The 23782-nt window shown below is 38.9% G+C and overlaps 1 protein-coding gene across 2 annotated transcripts in view; it reads right to left on the minus strand.

Moving 5' to 3' along the window:
- Positions 1-8555: 8555 nt before the first annotated feature.
- PRKD1 (protein kinase D1) overlaps positions 8556-23782 on the minus strand; it is a 115724-nt gene continuing 100497 nt past the window's right edge. For both annotated transcript variants that reach the window (XM_075192596.1, XM_075192595.1), the window contains 9 exons: positions 23232-23508; positions 20869-20921; positions 18084-18156; positions 17834-17940; positions 14052-14213; positions 13866-13964; positions 12330-12597; positions 10587-10672; positions 8556-9945 (listed from right to left, as the gene is read on the minus strand). In XM_075192596.1, the coding sequence (XP_075048697.1) occupies positions 9742-9945; positions 10587-10672; positions 12330-12597; positions 13866-13964; positions 14052-14213; positions 17834-17940; positions 18084-18156; positions 20869-20921; positions 23232-23508 (1329 nt within the window). In that variant the 3' untranslated portion in view covers positions 8556-9741. The remainder of the gene's footprint in view (positions 9946-10586; positions 10673-12329; positions 12598-13865; positions 13965-14051; positions 14214-17833; positions 17941-18083; positions 18157-20868; positions 20922-23231; positions 23509-23782) is intronic.

The raw sequence follows: 23782 nt of genomic DNA on the forward strand, positions 1-23782 counted from the left end.
CAATCAGCTGAGAGGCAAAAATGTGATGCAGGAGACACGTCTGATGGGAACAGGTCAGTGTTTTAAAACTGGTAATGTAGTCCGCAGGCAAGCATTCTGTGTTGAGATGACGGAGATGTGTGCAAAGAAATGTTAAGGCATATGGAAAGTGTTACTTTTTATTGTGATTATCACATCATTATAAAGTAACGCTTTGTTACTTGTTGTTTATAAGGTCATGGTCATCTAAATCCAGCTTAACGGTAACATAAACCTTCAGTCATAGTTTACATGCATACTACACATTCCAGGATGAATATTGCAGAGGAACCTGCAGACTTATTATATTCACAAACAAAATAAGTACCAAATACTCAGTAGATATTATGTGTGTGTGTCATATTATAAATATTAAATGGGCAACAAATGTAATCCACTCTACACACATCCCTTGCCCGTTAAATTATCACACTGCACCTGCTAGTGCTTCCTCAGCATGCAAGGGACTGCATCAGAACTACATCTAGAAAAAAAACAAAAAATAAAACCCTTAACTTTTTCTGGTGCTTTGACGTGCGGTTTTGCAAAGTGCACCTTACTAAAGCACACAATTTGTATATTTGCTATTGGAAAAAAACCCAAGATGGCGATTTTAAACCACATATAAAATCGCCAAAAAAGTGCACTTTAGCAAAACTCTCTGGTTTACTGTTCTTGATCAGATACAGTCCAGTAGCCCAAACTGTGCTTTTAACTAGATCCTAAGGGGCGGGGAGAAACAGAATGCAAGAAACATTGTGTAGAACGAGGCAACTCGTGTCCTTCCAGCTATTATGGAACTATATGTTAGCATGCTGGGACTTGTAGTTCCTCAATAGCTGGAAAACTGCAGATTGCCTATGATGGAACATTATTTCTCTCATGGCTATAGCACTCTGCACAGATAGCACTCAAATGTAAAACAATGTGACTGGTTCCGAACAAGGGTTTTATCTTTACAGAGCATGACAACAGGGAATAACTGGTCTCAGTAAAAATGTGAAAAAAACAAAAATACATAAAAAAAAAACAAAAAAAAAAACGTAACTGCAATTAATTTATAAAATACAAAACAGGGGTTGAACAGGATGGGAAAGGGGTGATGACATAGTTGACAGAGCCACTGGATGCTGGCATTTTAGTCGTACCTTTATACTGCTACGAATTAGGCCATATCAACCCAATTTGAGGGGTCTCTCCGATTGTTGCGAACACCGGTTGGAGTGTTGGGACGTATGTCCAGTTCACTGCACCACTGGAGAGTAGCGGTGAAGTTGCACCTCACTGACAGGGGTGGGGGGGTAGGGGGTTGGGGTAGGGGATGATTTAGTGCTTAAGGTCCTTTTTGCAAAACCTCCCAATTCCATGCCGGAAAAGAATCACTTTGCAAATTCTATATATGCCCTATTACGTATGTGCTTCATGTCTATGAGACAATGGTGCATCCAGGATTACGGATTCCAGTGCCTATACAGCTCTGCTATTCACATGGGTGGCAGTATAAACCACAGAACACACTGAAGCTTGCATAATTTTATAGCATTTTGTTTTGACCCACAAAATAGGGCTGTGCATGTAAAAATCAGACGATTGTAGGCTCCAATGTGAATATCCCAATATCTGCTCTATATTCACAGTAAATGAATTTCCTTATATTCCAATCCAAATGTGTTGTGAGCAAACGATATAAAAGCTCTCAACTGGCCAAGAGACAAATGTTAATGACAACTTTCTTGTTCTCAGCTCTGCACACATGGCATATCTGTTCATGCAAGTGGAAAGGTAAATGCCCAGGGAGCTTATGGGGTCACATGCTTTATTATTATCTTACAAAGCACCAATATATTACGCAATGCTGTACATTGAGGGGATCTCACAAATTATATACAATCCAATGAAATCCTGCCAAAATGAACTTACAATGTAAGAGGTGTGGGCAACACTTGATACATAAGGTAGTGGAATGAAAATTGTAGCTGCTGGTCAGAAAAAGCGTGTGGCGATATTGTAAGGTAGCAGCATTATCAGTCACAAATAGTAAAGCGGTCATTGGCAACTGGCAGTCGTGTCGCTACCACTTGAGCATCATGGTTGGAATGAGTAGAGACATAAAACATGAACCAGTCACTGCAGAAATCTAAAAATATCTTAAAATCTTTCTTTTAACTAAAGCTCCATCGTTTTCTGGTTCTGGAGGCTTTTGCTTTCATTCTGCATGGACACTCTAGTAGTTATGTTAGATTTTAAGAGAGAGAGAGAGAGAGAATATGAAGTGCAGCCTACATTAATGGTGTTAAATTTATAAGACCCTGGATTTGACGCATTTCTGATTTGCTTTGTGGCTTCCTGTAATTTGAGATAAACCTGACTTCTTATGGTTGCAGCCTTCTCTCAGTTTCACGTTTCATGACTTATAATTTAGCAGTATCAAGCATATGGATTGTAAGTGAGAGAACTACTCACCATCATAGTTTATTTGTAAGGCACCACAAAACTCTGGATGACCTGACAATTATAATTATAAAGTTCACTGCTAACATATCATGCGATGCCCAAACCAAATGGTGCATTTATGGTTGTTACATATACCCTTTATGAAGATGGCATGCTCCTCATCCGGGTGGGGTAGGCGTTGTCGATGCTGATAAATCCAACACCGAGGACACCTACAAAAGAAAACCGATTTGATAAGAAAACGACAAGAGAATACACAGACTTACCTGATCAGCGACTGTCCACATATCCGATCCTAGCAGAACACTACCAGGAGGTTCTTCCGAATGCACAGGTGTCTGGCAGTAGTGTCGGACGTCAGCGCGTCCTCAATGAATTTTAATTTAAAGCGTCAATGTCAGGACCCCTCTCAACAGTTAACCTGCGTGGTCCAGACATTGCCGCTTTAAATAAAAATTCATTGAGAGCGCACTGTCGTCAGACACTACTGCCAGACACCCGAGCATTGGGAAGAAGCTCCTGTCAGTGTTCTGCTAGGATCGGATATGTAGACAGTCGCTGATCAGGTAAGTCTGTGTATTCCCTTGTTGTTTTCTTCCGAAATCGGTTTTCTTTTGCAGGTGTCCTCGGCGCTGGATTTATCAGCAATCGCGAAGAGACTACCACCGCCTCATCCAGCGATGTGTGCTCACCAGGACCGCCTTCATGCAATGAAAGATAGGATCTTCACTACTCTGAAGTTTAGGTAATTAAGGTAACAAATATAAATAATGTCCCTGGCAACACTTATTTCATACCACTTTAATGTTTTCTGATTGATTAACTTTGAAGTCTCATTTCTAACCAGCCATGTTTGCCTACCTCTTCTTCTTTCCAGCCCTCAACCTTACCATTCACTTCACCCACAAAAAATAAAAAAATCCTTCTGTCAAGCCCCACCTGCTGTAAGCACATCTCCTCCTCTACCCACCCCATCTGCTCTCACACATCTCTTGAAACCAGGCCTACACTCTATCATTCTTTTTCCCTTTACTCTATCCCCTTTTACCTACAGTGATGGCCAAAAGTTTTGCGAATGACACAAGTATTGGTTTTCACAAAGTTTGCTTCTTCACTGTTTTTAGACCTTTTATCAAATGTTGCTATGGTATATTGAAGTAAAATTACAAGCATTTTATAAGTGTCAAAGGCTTTTATTGACAATTACATTAAAGTTTATGCAAACCAGTCAATATTTGCAGTGTTGACCCTTCTTTTTGAAGACCTCTGCAATTTGGCATACTGTCAATCAACTTCTGGGCCCACATACTGACCGATGGCCACCCATTCTTGCCTAGTCAATGCTTGGAGTTTGTCAGAATTTGTAGGTGTTTGTTTGTCCACCCACCTCTTGAGGATTGACCACAAGTTCTCAATGGGATTATGGTCTGGAGAGTTTTTGAAATTTTGATCCCTGAGCCACTTAGTCATCACTATTGCCTTATGGCAAGGTTATCCATCATGCTGGAAAAAGCATTGTTCGTCACCAAACTGCTCTTGGATGGTTGGGAGAAGTTGCTTTTGGAGGATGTTTTGGTACCATTCTTTATTCATGGCTGTGTTCTTATGCAAAACTGTGAGTGAGCCCACTCCCTTGGCTGAGAAGCAACTCCACACGAATGGTCTCAGGATGCTTTACTGTTGGCATAACACAGGACTGATGGTAGCGCTCACCTTTCCTTCTCCAGACAAGCGTTTTTCCAGATGTCCCAACAAATCTGAAAAGGGATTCATCAGAGAAAATGACTTTACCCCAGTCCTTAGCAGTCCAATCCCTGTACCTTTTGCAGAATATCAGTTTGTCCCTGATGTTTTTCCTGGAGAGAAGTGGCTTCTTTGCTGGCCATCTTGACACTAGGCCATCCTCCAAAATTCTTTACCTCACTGTGCGTGCAGATGCACTCACACCTGCCTGCTGCTATTCCTGAGCAAGCTCTGCACTAGTGGTGCCCCGATCCCGAAGCTGAATCAACTTTAGGAGACGGTCCTGGCTCTTGCTGATGTTCTTGGGCACCCTGAAGCCTTCTTCACAACTATTGAACCTCTCTCCTTGAAGCTCTTGAAGATCCGATAAATGGTTGATTTAGATGCAATCTTACTAGCAGCAATATCCTTGCCTGTGAAGCCCTTTTTGTGCAAAGCAATGATGACTGCTTGTGTTTCCTTGCCGTTAACAGAGGAAAAACAATTATTCCACGCACCACCCCCCTTTTGAAGCTTCCAGTCTGTTATTCCAACTCAATCAGCATGACAGTGATCTCCAGCCTTGTCCTCGTCAACACTCTCACCTGTGTTAACGAGAGAATCACTGACCTGATGTCAGGTGGTCCTTTTGTGGCAGTGCTGAAATGCAGTGAAAACGTTGTTTTTAGCATAAAGTTCATTGTCATGGCAAAGAGAGACTTTGAAATTAATTGCAATTCATCTGATCACACTTCATGGCATTCTAGATTAGATGCAAATTGCTATCATAAACACTGAGGCAGCAGACTTTGTGAAAAATAATGTGTGTCATTTTTAAAACTTTTGGCCATGACTGTACACCGTCTCCTTCAATAACTACCCACGTCTTCAACTTGTCCCTCTGTACCACATCTTCCTTTGCAAACATTCTCTCATCTAATCCATCCTCAATAGAGCTTATCTTGACTGTCTCTCCAACTGCAGCACAATTTCGCTCCTTGAGCTGCTTTGTCTATAATTGCCTTCTAAGTTCTATCCCCACTCACTGTCTCACTGACCCTCTCAAATCGGGTTTATGTTCTTTTCAACCTACAGACTACTACAATTAATAAAGTCACAAACACTTTAATGTTCTCTCATCCTCATGGATCTCTGCCATCATTGACCACATCTTATACATCCTCCACTCCATTAGACTTTGTGACATTGTTCTCCTCCTGGTTCATTTCCTAGCTTTCCAGCTGATCATTGTTTCTAGCTATTGGAGTCTCACAAGGACTCCATCCTTGGCCGTCTCATCTTCACATGCTACACCTCCTCACCCATTACCATCTCTACGATAACACACAAATCTTCCTCTCCCCCTCTTTGCTTTATTGTGTGTTGCCTTTCTGCTATGTCCTCATGTATGGGCAGCACAGTGGCCTAGTGGTTAGCATTCCTGCCTCACAGCACTGGGGTCATGAGTTCGATTCCCAACCATGACCTTACCTGTGTGGAGTTTGTATGTTCTCGCTGTGTTTGCGTGGGTTTCCTCCGGGTGCTCCGGTTTCCTCCGACACTCGAAAAACATACTTGTAGGTTAATTGGCTGCTATCAAATTTGACCCTAGTCTGTCTGTCTCCCTCTCTGTCTGTCACTCTATGTGTGTCTATATTAGGGAATTTAGACTGTAAGCTCCAAAGGGGCAGGGACTGATGTGAAGGAGTTCTCTGTAAAGCGCTGTGGAATTAGTGGCGCTATATAAATAAATGATGATGATGACGTATGTCCAAATGCTAACAAACTCAACAGGCCTAATCCATTAAGGCACGTAAACGGCAATTTTGAGCATACAATTAGAAAAAGTTACTCTGCACCTGCCCAGAACTGGCTCATATGCCACAGAATGCTGCAACACTGAACTCATCTTCAAGCACAAAGGACAATTACTGCCTATGAATTGCAGGGGGGTAAGGGGCGTTTGCCCGTAGTCATACTTCAGTAAAGGGCGTGGCAATCTCAAAAGAACATTAATTGAATTTTTTTTTTTTTTTTTTTTTAATTCTCTATGCGTTCTTTTGGGCATCTAAATTCCACATATATATTGGAAGTATCCTGCAGTGTCCTGTCTTGTAGCGCACACCTACCCCTGTATTCATCACACATATGTTCACATCATCTCTTTGTTGAAATCGGGCGTATGTATACACAATTTACATGCATTTTAAAACAAACACACATTGTGCGTCCCTTAATGACTCGGGCCCAACATGTCTAAAATGGAGCTAATCCTTTTCCCTTCAGGACGTGCATTAACCCTCTCAAATCTCATCATGGACACTACACTCTCCTCTGTTCATCATGTCTGCCTCCTGAGTGTCACCCACAGCCCATACCAATGTCTTTCATCTTTGGAACATTGCCATGTATAGGACTCTCCCACCCTTGATGCTACCAAAACGCTCATCCACTCACGCAATACCTTTAGCTTTGACTACTGCAACCTCCTCCTGATGGGTCGCTTCTTGGCCTTTTAGCTAAACTCAAGTGAGTACGTGTTCAAATAAGGGGACTGGAGCCCCCCTGACAAGATATGGGAAAGCTTCGTCTGATGCCAGGACTAATGTGCCCGGAGGCTCGACCCAAGGGTGCCATAAGTCACTGTAGTTACACCTTAAACACGTGATTTTGTTGGCATCTAGCACATTATACCACTTTCATTTTACACACTCGCCTTCCTTTTGCATGGGCCTTAGGGCTATGGCTGGACAGAATTTTTTTTTTATAGCTAGCCCATAAGGCTGGGGCCATAGCCACTCTCCACTTTTTTGCTTTTCTATTACACCTTTTTGTTTCACTTTCAATTTTTCTTTTCACGGATGTTAGGAGTGCGGGCATGCCCTCATGGGCTCCGTCCTCGAAGATCTAAGGGGGGAGGGGTGGGGGGGGGGGGAACTGTGTGACCCTTAGGTTCCATTTCCCCTAAACTCTATTGCTGCTTATCCTTCCGGGGTGGGCCAGTTGTCATGTCCTGGGTGCAGCTTTGGCAGATCCTCAATGCCCAAGCAAGACATGTTTTCCTCTCCTGTTACTGTCAGTCTCTAAACTGGCTTCCCGCCACCTACATCCCAAACTCCTCACCCTCCCCTATTAAAGCCCTCAGCCACCACTCTATATTTCCGCCCACCTCTCACACCACACCCCCTCTCGATCTCTACAATTGCCAAGTGATAACATCTCCCTCCCACCTCCAAGACTTTTCCCATTCCTTTCCCCAACAAATCACACTCCATCAGCCTCCAAAGTTCTAAGCATTCCTTAAAACCCCATAATATTCATGAAAGCCAACCAGTCTCCCACCTAGTTCCACTCACGTTGGCCCAGCTGTCCACATTCTCAGTTCATGTAGCCCCACTCTCCCCATTAGATTATTTAGTTCTTGGGAATAGGGACCATTCTACTTCTTGGCTACTGACACATGAGAACCCCTGTGTCATGGCTTTTGGATATTCTGTACAACACTTGATTGTTATGTAACTTTGCCCATTATGTCTTACACACAGTATTATGCTACATTGTTTGCTATTTTTACACTTTTACTTTTTGTTGTGTATTGTGCTTTGGCTTGTTCTGTATTTTGTCTTTTGGTGCTTTGCATTTTTTCCTCCACTATATGGCAACAGAGAATTCTGTAGCAGCATAAAAATAAACAAAAATCATTTTAGCAAGCGGCTTCCTTTGTTCCCATACACAACATTAAGAAATTCCCTCAAATGATGAGAGCACTTGCACTTAACACCCACAATGGGTGACATTTATCAAATATTATGTGTAATGGAAAATGCTTTAACCAATAGCAACCATATCTCAGTTTTTTAGTAGTGATGTCCACAAATTGCAGTTTTCTGTGAAGGTCCTTTGTAAATTACCTTCACCCACAAAGCCCCTATCTCAACTCAAGTAGAAAGGCATCAGACAATGCCAGGAAAGTTATAAACTTACCTGTTACAGACATACTGCAGAATAATACTGATATTGCCTATTTACAATTCCCAAAATACTTTTGACAGACAAATGGGAACGTGTGTTGAAAGAGCACAAAATAGTTCATGCTCCTCATTTTGATCCCAACTTCAGTCCAATCACAGTGCACATTTCACTGACAGGGCAGAATTGGTTTTGATTGAGTAGGACATTAAAACAGGTATCCTTTGGTTTGTCTCCACCTTCTGTCATTTGGTGTGGAAAAACACCATTACCAGCATCACCTTCAGTTCAGACTCTGAAAGGACGTAGCAAAAAAAGTACAAATAAAGTACAAATAAAGTACAAATAAAAACAAAAAATAACACCCTATGAAAAGCACAGAAAAAAAGTAATTAATAACACAGTATTTTGGTTTTATTCAGGATAGAAATGTAAGAATATAGTCTAAAATCTGCTATAGGAGTATAATATGGAACATACTGACAAAAGTTTCTAAATACACTGTATTTGACCTTTAGAAAAAATATTAGTAACTTTTTTTGATACAATTAAGCAAAATTGAGAACAAAACCAAATCAGGGACTATATGAGGTGAAGCCTGGGGAAAACCTCATTTAATAGCCCCAAAACAGAGCGCACTGGTCCTTGGTGAATATATTGTTACTGGACAAACACAAATGATTCCTGTGCACGTACATTACACAGAGTCTCAATGTATGCATTTCAATTGCTCTGTCCAGCGTTCTCTAAGACTGATATTCAGTGTGCACTTCCTGGGAGCTGCTGACCCTTGCAGAGTATCTCACCTCACAAGCAAGGTCATCTTTCAGGCTAGGAATTAAATAAAAAACAACACACAGATTCCTCTGGAGTAAAAAAAAAAAAAAGAGAAAAAGACGCACATCTGTGACAAACAGGTTTAACCCCTGCACTGCGCATTGTGCCTGCATTACAAAATGGAGTGATTACCAAGTCTCTGTGGACTACAACTTCATTCCTCGTCATCTGTCCGACAGGATTCCCTTTTGACCTTGTGAGTGACTAAATATTTCTCAACAGTTGTATGTTAGATTTTTACATAATTGTTTTGTATATGTGGACACACACACACACACACACACATATCTATGCTCTATTCACCCAATCTGTAAAAACGGAGGTTCGAACCAGCCGTAAGAATACAGCCAACTAGAGCTGGACCACAATGCATTGCAGGCCTTACAAACAGTACAGAACTTACAATGTAATGAACAATTATAATAGAAATGGAACATCTCCTACAACGCATAATCTGTCAAACCCACAGAACTTCAGGTGTCCTCATTACACAAGGGGAGGCCTCTTCAACACTGCTCCAATGGAGTGTCTTCATTAGGCTCTTCTGAAAGGATTTACTAGTGGGGATGGGGTTAGGGATACAGCCCAGAGGTATCGTTAAGACTTGCGGAGTGATGCACACAGTCAGATTGGATTGATGAATACTGTACATTCAACATCTAAAATCTGCCTTTCATCTCCTATTGTTCTTCTCTTTTAGCAGAGAGGACTAAACATGGAGTGTGACACAGCTTTGCAGCGTCAGAGAATGCTGATTCTTTCTCCTAGAGCCATCATCTCTGCATCCTCAGGTTCAACGGATGGTGGAGGCAAGAGATGTTGAGGGTACTGGAGACAGTGTTCCCCAGCATACATCTCCCAGCGGGGATCATCGCTTTCATGAGTAATATAGCGTTCTCCTATCTTGCACTCCAGTTCGCGAAGATCCAACCAGGTTTGGTAATCCTACAAAGGCATTTGCATTAAGAAATTAAATTGAAAAAATAAAGAATCTAAGAACCAAAACTGCAATAGTACAACCTGTATACCAATGTCTAATTTTAAAATTGTATGTTGAAAATCTACCAGCATTTGCTGTATTTGATATTAGAGGGCATTAAAATGGAACTTATGCTGAATTTATTGCATGCAAATGTTACATTGCTTTTAGAGTAAAAGGAAGTGAAGGCTGACAGATGCCCCCCCTCAAAGATTTTACAATGCAAATAGGACAATTTCTTCAGCTAAGCAATATTGCAACCCAAACACCAATATTTTGCACTTACTGTGGGTATGGATAATAGTCAAACAAAACCAACTTTTAGTTTTCTCATTAAGCATCGAAAATCAGCATCACAGCTTAACGGGTAATTGAGCATTCTCAATAGAGGAGGAGTGGTGGTGGTGGTGGTGGGAGGTAGGGTTGCAGCACTTTAGTTACACAAAATCTTTGTAGTTAGAAATGTCCCTTTGTTTTGCATTCATGTTGTCGTAAAGCCAGTAAAACATTCAGGTGCAAATCTTCAGAAATCTTTCATCAGCTTAGTCATAGACCAATGTCGTATTGTTTGCAATTTGCTACATTTTTATTACGCAAAAATGCTCACCTGTAACCAAGGATGATTGAGGGTTTTGTCCACACTGTAGCGTTTCCTCATCTTCACTTGCAGGAGGTTGTTAATGAGGTCAATGGCTAGGAAACAGGACAGACAGGAAAGATAGAGTTATAGTTATAGAGCTTGTAATAAAGTTGTGTTTGTCAAGAGTTGCCTATCCCCATTGATATTTATCATCGCAGTTGAGGTAGGAATCCACTTCCACATACAAATACAAAATTTAGCTCTTTAAATGAAAAAAACCTAGGACAAAACTTCGCAGAAAAATAATCTTATTGAAAATATTACATCTGTATAAGGACAACCAGTCTCATTTTGCAATAAAATATACCATGGGTGGCCAACCAGTAAGAGACCAAATGCCAAAAAATATCTATAGGTCCTCCAAAGAGCCAACGTTACCTTTTATATGTGCGTGTATATATATACACATGTACCCACTATAAACATGTGCATAAATACCGTACACACATATCGAAAATATAACAATTTACAATATCTTGCGAAACAAAAAACAATATCCAACACATTGCCAAAATGTTCAGAATAATCATAAAATCCTCCCAACGTACCACTAGATCTCACCACATGCCCTTTAAATGCCATCAAGCGCCCCATTTGCCATCAAATCTACCCAAATTCCCCATACATGCCATCAGACCTTCCCATTTGCGCCATACATCATACATGCAAGTCAACCTTCCCACATGCCTACAGAAAGACATATTCCATTAGATCTCCCAAAATGCCATCACATCTCCTTACATGCTCATAAGATTCTTCACATGCTAATCAGATCTTACATGCCCCTTACTTGCCGCATAGAGGAAGGAGGAAGAGCACACTACACACTCTCTCCTTGATTGGATTGTCTTTGACCTCTCTGCACAAGATACAGGATGCGTCTGCTCTCAGTCAGTCTAACAGCTGAATATTTTCCAGTCTACCCCTACCAGTGTCTGGACACAAGTTGTCCACAACTGAAATATACCATACCGAACTGTGTGACAGCCTAATACATCTAACAATATAACATATTAATTAATTAGTGCTGTTTATACATGGGACACTGTCCATTTTAACAGCATGTTATTTAAGCCAAGAAATTTTGGCGTTTACAGAGTTGCATTTGAAGGGGCACTTCTTCCACGAGGTGTGCTTTGATTTTTTCATACGGAATGTTGGAGTAATAGTGGGTTTGCATTCAAAGAGATTTAAAAAAATCAGTTTTGGGGATTCATCACCATCCTCAATACAGATATCGAACAACAAACAATATCAGTTACAAATGGTCACAAAGTGCTGGCTGTTTTCTACAAAAGTATTACAAACTTAAATACATGCAAAAATCTTGGGAACTTATTAGAACTGAACACATTTCAGGTATGAAAATGGGCAAACGTTTTTAATGCATACCAGATGGTGAATAATGTGCAATGACATACACTCTACTACACAAGAAGAATAATACATGCACTGACAAACATTAGATTCTGCATTGTTATGGGAACTTGCATATATAGGTTTCTGAATGCTATAAGAATCCTTTCAGCCTAGACCAAATAGTATTTTAAGGTTAGGCAGGCCTTTAAAATACCGTAAAAAAAAAAATGAACATTTACAATGTATTTTGTTAATAATTTATACTTTTGGATGTACCTATAAATGTGTGGGTGTGTGTATGTATTAAATACAATGACTTAATTTTCGGTATGTCTGGCAGACAGCACTCACCATCAGAGGAGGTCTCTCTCCAGGGGTTTGGTGGGTACATGAAGGCTGCATTCTGGATCTGGTCATGAATGTCCTCATCCTCATTGAATGGGAAAGTTCCACTCAAGCTGACATATATGATTACCCCCACAGACCACATGTCCAGAGATCGGTTATAGCCTCGATTCCTCAGCACTTCTGGGGCCAAGTAGGCAGGAGTCCCAACTACTGAACGGCGAAACGATTTCTCCCCAATGATACGTGCAAAGCCAAAATCACAGAGCTTAACCTATGGTGTGTATATAAGTTTTAAAGAATGTCAATAACAATATATTTATTTTTTATGCATCCATATCATGTACTAACCCCCCCCCCCCCCCATTCGTCTCTGGAAATGTGTTTCATTGCTGTAAGTTGTTGAGCATAGAGTCACACTACGGACCTTTTCAGGCGACATCTAAAAAGCTGGTAACACATGGGACCATTCTGCTATAGATGCACACACAGAAACAACCAAATTGGACAAAGACCTTTCCTTTGGGCTTACTGGTCAGATCACTTCTGGACTGTGGCCCAAAAATGCGGTCAGAAGCAGATCACAGACACACAGGCTGTCCTCCTCCAACCACATTATTAAACAACATGCCACATAATAATCCAATACTAACCAGGTATCTTAGTAGTTTTTCAGGCAACACACGCAGCAATATCAGGGCACAAACACATCAATTTTCCCCTCATAAATTCTAACGTCTGCACAGATGTACTATACGACAATAAAATACTTTTTATGCACACATCTGCAGTAAAGAGGTATTGAAAGTATTGCTAGTTCTGCATCATATGTACATAAGCTTCAAAACAGACTGGTGCATTTAATACTAGAACCCAAGCACCTTTACCAGTCATTCAAAGACTAGGAGACACTATCACTGCATTTGTAATTTACATTTACAGAAGACAAACAAATACGATACATTTATTTAATAGGCTTGTCCAGCAGTTTGTAATGTTAAGAACAGGCTAGTAGATAGTCTTGTATCCTCTGATCAGCCCCCTTTGGTCTCTTTGAGAAACAAAAAGTAGTAGTGCTTGTTTTGTGCCGATAGAGCCCCAAAATGTGCCACAAAACACAGATCCCAGAAAGCCTACTGTCAGTAAGGTGGAGAGAGATATGGAAATATACATTCCTTACTTGAAATGATATGGATATTAGCAGTCACTGAGTGCTGTGACCATAAAATGGCTGTAGGTGGCACACTACTGTACAGGTCATAGAAGTCTTAAGGCAGAGACGGAACTAGCAAGCGTTGGGCCCTGGTGCAGGGAAGTGGGGAGGAGGGACCTGGGGCCCACAGATCGCTAGTTCCCTATGCAACGGGCCCCATTATCTCCATAGGTCCTTATACGCTGCACCAACGGTAGTTCCACCAATGTCTTAAGGGACTTCTAATATCTGTAATACTTTACAGTAAGGGGTGCATTATTCCCTATATACAGGTTTTCCTAACGACAACTGAAATTATGAAACAGACGTATTGCATAACTGTGTGTTACCTGAGGAAAGGGATCCGCTGATGCAAGCAGCACATTCTCTGGTTTCAGGTCGCAGTGGACAATATTTTTGAAGTGAAGGTGTCGCAGTGCTACCAGGATCTTAAATGTAACAAACAAGTGAGTAAGAAGTCACACTGCATTACCAGATATGTGCTAGTTTCCCCAATACACCTTTCCCACACTCACCTGTGTAACCAGGAATTTGGTGATGCGCTCTGGTAACCTTCCTTTCTCACTGGACAAGATCATCTCCAGCATGTCCCCATGCAACTTCTCCATCACCACAAACACTCTTTCCTGAGTTTCAAACATACACTCCAAGTTCACCACTCCACGGTGGTGCAGGTTCTAGAGAGAAGATACACGCCTAAATAAGACATTCAGGTAAACTTTAATTCATTTCACTCTTGCAACAGACAATCTTTGTGTTACTTGCAATTAAACAGCTATTTCAAAGAGATCTTACACCTGTAAAAATATCAAAAGGAGGAAGGCTAGAAGTTTATTGAATAGGTGCACTAAGATTCCCTAAATATAATGAGATCAAAATTATTGATTGAACATCAATATTAATTAAAATGTAACTTATTATTTCTGTTAAAAAGTTGATTAAAATAGCGAAATATATGAGTGCTCGTGAATAAACAATGTGAATTGGTGTATAGTAAACTCCTTGAAAAAAGGTCCTTGAAAAAGCATAGCGAAACGCACGTCAGTGGTTCTCTAGATGCATGCTAAACTCAGCCTAATACAATAGAATAACTAGACTTGGCTTCTCAAACCCAATTAGTATGGAGCAATTATAGGTAGATAACGATTTACCTCCTACTTATGCATACAAAGATTAGCCAAAGTAGGAGAACTAACAGCACTCAAAATCGTAGTGGAGCTAGATAGTGGGTTTTATCCCACGTTCATCTAACAGTGGACCAAATTTACTATTAGTAATAGTTAGACCCCTGAACAGTGGGGATGCAAGATAGCCTCTGTTATATCAAATATATTATAGGAACAAAGTTACATACTACTCTTTATTTCTGAGAATACTTCCAAGAATAAATTAGGGAAGGATAATTCCACTTGAATCATTTTCCTACAATGCATTATGCTTTCTAGCTTCAGCCAACACATGTCTAAATATGGCTATATAGGAGTTTATCAGAAGTGCATCCAGTGATTTTATTATACATCATTCACATTGTTTATTCACAAGCACTCATATATTTTGCTATTTTAATCAACATTTTAACATAAATAATGAAAAAGTTACATTTTAATTAATATTGATGTTCAATCAATTATTTTGATCTCATATTTAGGAAATCTTAGTGCACCTATTCAATAAACATCTAGCCTTCCTCCTTTTGATGCTTGTATATGCAAGTTTCTGGTAGCACCAATCATGCAATTCATCAGATGAATCTGGGGATAATGTATTAATGAGGGTATTCCCTATAATCAGTGCGATAGAACTGATCTTTCTTTCTCACCTGTAAAAGTATACAAGAAATGATCACTCTGCTTTCATGAAAAAATGGACAAGGCCTTAGAACATTACTGTTCCAGAGACAGCGTGCAGACTGGATGAGTCCATCAATGTCTGTTCTATGTCCATTTTCTAATCCGTACACTTCAGACCATTGCTTTAACGCATGCACAACTCATCTGCATTATATTGCAGCAAGAGTTCCACCCTTGCATAATAGTATGCAGAGCACAACTATGACAATTGAAGTGTCATAACATACCAGTCAGACACAGGTTTGGTGCAAACATTCATAAACTAATGATGACCATTTATTATGCCACAAATGAAGCTATCGCATAACACAAGGCAGGTGTGTAAGCTGGTTTAAAAAGCCTGTCATTAGCTGTCGACAAATTGTGAATGTAACAGGTATTCAGATGACCAGCCTGACTGGAAAATGAGGTATAGCACAGATGCATTCTTTGTTCTTCTAGAACATTACACTTCATGCATATAAACAAAAGAAGTTAAGAACGGTATCAAGTTAAAACACGCTATTTATGATACAATCGCTAAGAGGATCCTGCAGTAAAAAGGTGTCTTTGTTAAAGGGACATACCAAAGCACTAATTTTAAAACACCCTATTTTACATAAATTATCTTGCAGAAGCTGTTACCGAACACATATACAAAAGTTACTGTTTGGAAAAGCTAAATTCGCATTTTACCATTTCCCTCTTTTCACCACTTGGGGCACTGGTCAGTTGGAGCCAATATGAAAGTGTACCTGCACATTCTGGAGTCAACCATTTTGTGACCCATAATTCACTAGAAACTAGTGACAATGCTGAGACATGAGGCACTAATTATGTTAAAGAATATTAATTCAGACCAAAAATTGTCCGTCTCTACTGAGTAGGTGACCGTTATATTTTAAAATTCCCATTAAAGAAGAATGACTAAACAATTATACACAAAGTTTAAATAAATCCTACCAATATTATTAACCTTTATTTATAATTGTATACCTGCATATGTTGAGAATAAAAAATTTTGAAAAAACTTAAAGATATTGTTCCTATGGAAAGACAAAAATAATTGTTTATTACTTGACTACCTCAACTATTTCTTTATTACAACCACTGAAGTCTAGTCTTCGGTTCTAGGAGTTTCCCTGCATTCTACTGTAGATGGTATATAACGGAGATCAAACTGTTTGGTCTTTTTTTATACTTTCATAGGTTGGACTGCATTATAGTCATTGGTTCCAGTGTTAAATACTATAAATATTTCTGTGATGAAGGAAGGAGGGGATGATTACAGAATACAACTGATAGCAGAGAATAGTGTTCATTTTGTCTACTTCGTTCACTGCCTATTATGCTGATCACAAATAAAAAGAACGTTATTATGTTACTAGTAGCATGGAAGATCGAGCATTTACCATGCAACCGAGATGCTAGTCAGAAATGGAAACCTTGTTCAGTTTAAATGGAGAGAATAGGATTGTGCATTCTTAGTAAGCCACGCAAAAAAACAGAACTTCAAAACACAAGACAGTCTTTGACAACAGTTACTAGAGAACAAATCATTGCTTCAGAATAAGCATTTCATGTGCTGTGGTTGATGGTTTTGTGGCCAGTGTACACGGAAGTGGCTGCATCTATAGCTTCCAACTATCATGCAGATAATTATTTATCATCTACTTGAGCTGTAATGTACAAACTATGCATGACAAGCTCCGTACCTTGTGCAAGCCAAGTTACCACAGATTCATCCCAAATAAGGTAACCCACAGCATAGTAAATAAATGTATTAAACGTATCAAACTTTATCAGAAAACCCTGTTTGGCATCGCATTGTATTGTCTTACACCTGTTAGACTGCAAACACGCTACCTTTCAGCACTGGACCTTACTCTCAGTGGAGCGCTTTGCGCTGTCACATATAAAATGCAATGCAAGTGATTGCATATGCAAGACATGTATCACAATTAGCTATTTCAAGTGCCAAAATTAGTTGAATATTACTGAGCTTACAAGAGCCAACTGTAAAAACAGGAACATAGAAAAAGATGCTCTAGTGATTTCATGTGTAGTAAAGTGTCACACATGGACATATTGCACAATCTGGACCTGGCTTTAAAATAACATTCTGTAGACATTGCTGTAAAAGTAAAGTCACCAATATTTTATGCTCCAATAGTATTACCACCATTTAAACATCTTTGCCATTCATTGTTGTTATTCACCGCTTTAGTCCACTATAGTGCATCTACGGTTTTCTGTAACCCCCTCCCTAATGCCAGCGTCATATAGATATTTCACCTATTTGAAAATAAGAATAGACTTCAACAAATATCTTTTTAAATTCTAATAAATTTCTTTCAAAATGTTTACTTTGATGCTACGAAAACACATGAGTTGTTTTGTGTAGAGATGGATGAGTGAAGTATACGAATCTTAATGACAGTAAAATCACAAGGCATGTGATCCAGTACCTGTAAAATGGCAACCTCATTCCGCAGCTGGCTCTCCTGCTTTGTAGGAAAACGCAACTTATCAATTATTTTTATAGCCACATCCCGGCCTGTCTTGCGGTGCTTCCCTAGAATAATTAAACAATATATTTTACATATAGGACATGGGAGGAGGAGCCAAAAGACAGAAATAGCTAGTACTTATGTGAGACTCCCAGAATATATAGGGTGGTACAATATAGCACACTTGACTATTGAATGCGAAACATACCTCCATATACAATTCCAAATTGTCCTGATCCAAGAACCTCGTCTGGGAAAATCTGATACACAGAACTAATATCCTGTGAGAACACAGACAGTGTTAACTAATGTTAACTCTTCTCAAGAGCAGACAAAGTGCTTAACGAAAGGTGTTAAAAAAAAAAAAAGTATTACAACCACTAGGAAAATGTCTTGGTGTGAAAAGGCTATCAAACATATACTCTACAAATTTAGTCACATCATCTCTGATATTTGGCCTTATTGAACATAAATATTTTTCCAATTATGGTGACTGCATGATATGCAACATTTTGTACAAGACTGTTCCTTATCAGCTGAATAAGGTCTTTCAACTGCCATATTTTTATTAGTATATAATTTTGATTTTTAATATTTTACAACTGAATTTTTTCTGTGCAATGTTCCTTAATTTGGGTGAACTTATTTTTTCACTATTTTATGTAAAAAAAATCAATTAAATTAGATACTATAAATTAGCTAAAAAAATTGCATTGTTTCTAAAACTTGTGTGCATTAAATAGACCACTTATCAGTTAGCTGTAAGATGCCACGAAGCCACACATGAATGCCAACTGAGTCTCCATGCTGGTAACATTATGTAATGGTTTTAATAGAGAGACAAAAGTTGGTGCTTAATAAATATAAGGGTCATTCCACATTGTTTCATCGTGGAGGAAAAAAATAATGAAGTTGATGTTCGATTACTGTTGTACCGCATACATAATTAACACAAGAAACCATGAAAACCTTTAACATAACTTAAGTCCTTAACTGAAGTTGAGTCAACAATCTCATTATTTTCCCTTGTTTGGAACTTGTTGTAATAGTCTGTAATTTTCCTTAAAGTGTCAGCAGAAAGTATATACTGCCTTCCAGTACTTCCTTGGATAGTAGGCCCTTCCGTTACACAGAGAACGTGAATAAAACGAACAAAACACTTATCTCTTGAAGGCCAGAACAGCATATTTGTTGATTGGTTTCGTTTCATGAAATGTATTAGCACATCTTGTTCCTCCTCATTACATTGAATGATATACCCAATGTACCAGATATTATCATTCACTGCTGCTCTGTATGTTCCAGGTTGCAGATCACTTTTGTTCACTTTTATGTGACTGTGGTCATAGTGACACTAACTTTGGTTCCTCCTGTCTTTACGTCGTCTGATGACAATCGATATATCTGTAGCACATCATAACTAATAGGCCGAAATCTGTGATGAGAACGTGTTCATGCCGCAGCGTTTGCCGTTTCTAGACGGCAACAACAGCTTGGTTTTGCAATCTTGTATTTCGTTTTGTGACATGTAAAAAAACTTTATGCCATGTACATTTTCATTTGCCTAGGTCGAAAGGTGTCAAGATGTGATGAGTTTCCACTGCTTGCAGACTGGTGCGTGTGGCTAAACATTTAACTGTCCCTCCAATGCCATCACATGGACTCTTACCATGAGATGTGGCAAAAAATTTATTTCTGCTTGAATGTTGAAGTCATCCTTATGGAAGTATAATTTAAAAAAGTTTTTGCAGGTCTTGTATTGTGCACTAGCACCATCAATAAAGTAGTAAACATACTCCAATTTTGACAATAGTTTTGCTAAGTGTTTCATAACTACCATAATGAAGGCATGCAGTTATAGCTATATGGTCAGCATCGCTAATAAAGCACAGACTCGCACAGTTTGAAGTGTCACAATCATCTTGCCTAAAATATACAACAAGCTGACAGCCACCATGTTCTTTGGTCCACTTCTTTTTCTTCATCTGTAAAGTGGTCCCAGCTATGTAATCCAATGGTTTTTGAGTAGATAGTAATATGGCAGTCCATATTTAAAAGACTACCAAATGAGCAGCTGCCATGATTGACTCTTTCTGTGTCTCCTTCTCTCTTTCTCTGGTCTCTGTAAAGGGAATCCCCTTTCCATCAGTGTCTGCGTTTCATTTCCTGTATTGGAGTTTTATCCCATTGCCTCAGTTTAGTTTAGTTCACTTTTTTGGTATGGTTTTTAAACAATGTGTAAATTATGTATGCGGTACAACAGTAATCGGACATTAACTTCATTATTTTTTTCTCCACTATGAAACGGAGTACCCTGCTGATTTTTTTTGTGGTAGTAATGTATACCTTTTTTAAACACCCCCCCCCCCCAAAAAGAGGATCCCTAATGTCAATTGAACCTAGCGTTTCTAATTATATTAGAAAAAAGCCATAATGCAAAACATGAGGCAGATAAAGTAATTTGGTTTGGTTTGGATTTTTGTATTCAGGAGGAAGAGTTACCTCAGGGTTCCAAATTTTGTGGCGATTCCTTAATAAACACCACATACGTCAAACTGGATAAAGAAGCCGCGATTAATAAATTTAATAAATTGAAAAATCAATATTTAATCAACTAATTGTCAAACAGTCGAGATATTTGGCATAAATAATTGTTTTGACATCCTCTCAACTAAAAAATTTTCGTAGAAATCTGAGATGGGAGGTGGACCACCCTAGTTGAACGGACATTGAATGACCGATATGATAATATTAGGCCTATAACCAAAAGGCTCCTATTCATAACTACTATCATTATCACCTTCGCTGTCAATGAGTGTTTGAGATATAAATAAAATGAACTAGCGTCCGGATTACTTCAGACACAATGGTCAATGGAACTCTGTGGTCTGCAATAGACCCCGATAAAGTAACAAAAAAATGAATGGTACAAATATCATCTATTTTCTATAAATGGTTTGTAGCGAGACACAGACAACCTCTTGCATACTCACCACGTTCTCCTGCACCTGGCAATTGGACACAGAGATGCTGATTGATACATCTCCTGAAATTAGACACCACAGCCAAACTGATTAAACGGATACCGGTACTGTTTACATTCATATTCCAAATTAATTCCAAAGCTGGAGTCAGAGTAAACTATACTCCAATGTGAGCAAATGAATCACTGTATATACACTCATGCCGATGTTTGATATGAATACCCCTGGAATAATCCGAACGTCAGCTAATACTTATAGTAAATAAAACGACCTAAGAATGGTATACAATAATATTGTCCAAAACAGTGATCCAACCTATTGACCACAATATAAATCACATTTCCTTATAGTCAATAGACAAAGTTACCATAAGTTCCAACTCTTCAATAAATGAAAGGAAAACGCGTTGGTGTGTGGAAGGGGATGATATTTTGTGTTTAACCAGTAAAACCTGAGAAGTTTAAGTGCTCCGATTGCAGCAGTTTCCTTTCCGGGGAGGGACTGACTACATGTTGAATGCGATTTACCCTATTACATCTGGTAGGATTTTTACTTTACTTGTGCGAGGGATTGTAATTAATTTTCTATACCTGCGATGTGCATACCAGTACAATAAACATCTGTTTTTAGCGAAATCTTCGGGTACACACTGTTTTTTTCTCTCTTCTTATCCCATGTATGGATGTGAGATTTATCATCTACGCACCTGTAGTGGAGAATCTCAAAGTACTAAGCATTGGTTGAAGGACTTTCCGTAGGTGCTACCGACAAGAGAAGATATTCCTTTTAAACGTCTTTTGTTTATTGAAGAGTTGGCACTTATGGGAACTTTGTCTATTGGCTATAAGGATATGTGAGTTATATTGTGATCAACAGGTTGAAACACTGTTTTGGACAATAATATTATATACCATTCTTATGTCGTTTTATTTACTATAAGTATTAGCTGACGTTAGGACCTAAATTTCTATTTCTTTTTGTACATATATCTTATTACGTGGGGGTGAAACCACTGTTAATAGAAAGGGCGGCTTTTCCTTATATTGCGCCTGTATATTCCTATTCATTTTTTGTTTGACCCCTGGAATAATGTAACAATTTAATAGAGAATTTTACATGTATATAATAGTTTCCCCAAAACCTAGCACACACTAGTAGAACTGTACTGGTCATAAGTCTGGGACCACCACGGTTTGGGATATACCTTCACCAGTGCTTAACAGTTTAAATGTAAACTCAATGCATTTAAAAGTTTTCAATGCGGCAGGACATTTGCCACTTCATTCACCAATCAGCTGTGCTGAAAACTGTACAATGCAGAATTTATTTTCAAACTGCTCCCAGCTGTCAGACTAAGAGAAGTCTTCAATACAGAACTGGAGGGGATGAGTACCTGCCTAACCACGAGTGTCTTCCTAGGAGACAGTTCATTCACTGAGAAGCTATTATTATTTCAGAATAATAATGCCAAACAATCAGTACAGTCTCAAAATAGTGAACAAGGGAATAACTTGTATTTCATGAAAGACTTCAAATTACCTATAAGTGATATATAGTGAATATAATTAAAAAAATGAAACAGTTTACGGATTTAAATTGATACACACAAAACCTTGCAAATAGTTTAAAACATTTATTATCCACACTCCATACTACCAAGCTTAGCCAAGAAAATGGAAACTTGTACTACATTTTCTTACTTTATAACCTAAAAGATTTTGGTTTACGCACATATCTAAGTCGATATATATTAGTATAAAAGCCATTTCTAACAATTATTTTTAATGATTATCAAAAATGTGAATATAGCACTTCTCACAAGCGCCAAAAAGTGGTATTGTAGTTTATTGCGGATCTCCTCTGTATGGAAAGGACTACACATAGTTGACTAGTCGATTCAGGATGAAATATAACTTGTAAGGATTGAGCAATTCCCCCAAATAGATTATTTCAGTGCAGAATTTACTTTTTAAGTCTTGTGTCACTAAGATCAGAGCTCAGCTCAGCCTTCATCACCTACCTTTTCAATATGTGTTTGGTTTAGTGGAACTAGTGGGCATAGGACAACCTATGGTCAATTCTATAATCAAAGTGCTCACAGCAGCACAGAGTATGTAATGAGACAAGTGTACTGATCTTGCGAGAGGCAGTGACCTGTCCAGTGGTATGACTGAGGGAAGGCAGGGATGCATTTGACAAAAGCATTGTTATGTGAGGCTATACATGGAGTCAGGCTGTGGTTTTATATTAAACAACATTCATACATCCAACTTGCTTTGGACTTTAGATATATGGTAATCCTTCATACAGGTAGCATACAAATGAAAAAGAATAGTGATATATATGTATTATAGTAAGGAAAGAGGACATACGGTGCTGGCTGCTTCCTCCATTTGCTCCCTTAGGATTCACTGGCATCAGCGCATGTTGTATGGCGACTTCCCACATACAAGCCACATCCATTCCCACGCCACTGTTCACAACCACATTATTTCCTATCTCGGGTACTATCTGAAGGGGCAAACTTTCCCCCACATAATAGACAATATTGGCAGTGGTGATCTCAAAACAATGAGGATTAGCACCAGGGGGAAGCAGAGTCAGGTTTTTAGCAGGTTCCAGGCATAGTATCTCAGAAAGGGGGATTTCCTGCCAAGAAATAAAGTGAGATATTATATTAGTGTAGACACAGAAATAAAGATGCTGATATGAACAAAGCACTCTGGTGCAGCAAAGGTTAAACAACTTCTATGAGGCCGTCAATCTCAGGTCTGAAACCTAATTTACCAACAAATTTAATAAAAAATATGAGTCAAGAATGTTGATGGATTCCTCAACATGTGTTTTCACTATATAAATCTGTTTAATATATAGTTTTATTTCACTATAAAAATTTGTTTACTTTATTTTAGTTAATAGGAAA

Source organism: Mixophyes fleayi, chromosome 12 (assembly GCF_038048845.1).
Source record: "Mixophyes fleayi isolate aMixFle1 chromosome 12, aMixFle1.hap1, whole genome shotgun sequence".
NCBI lineage: Eukaryota > Metazoa > Chordata > Amphibia > Anura > Limnodynastidae > Mixophyes > Mixophyes fleayi.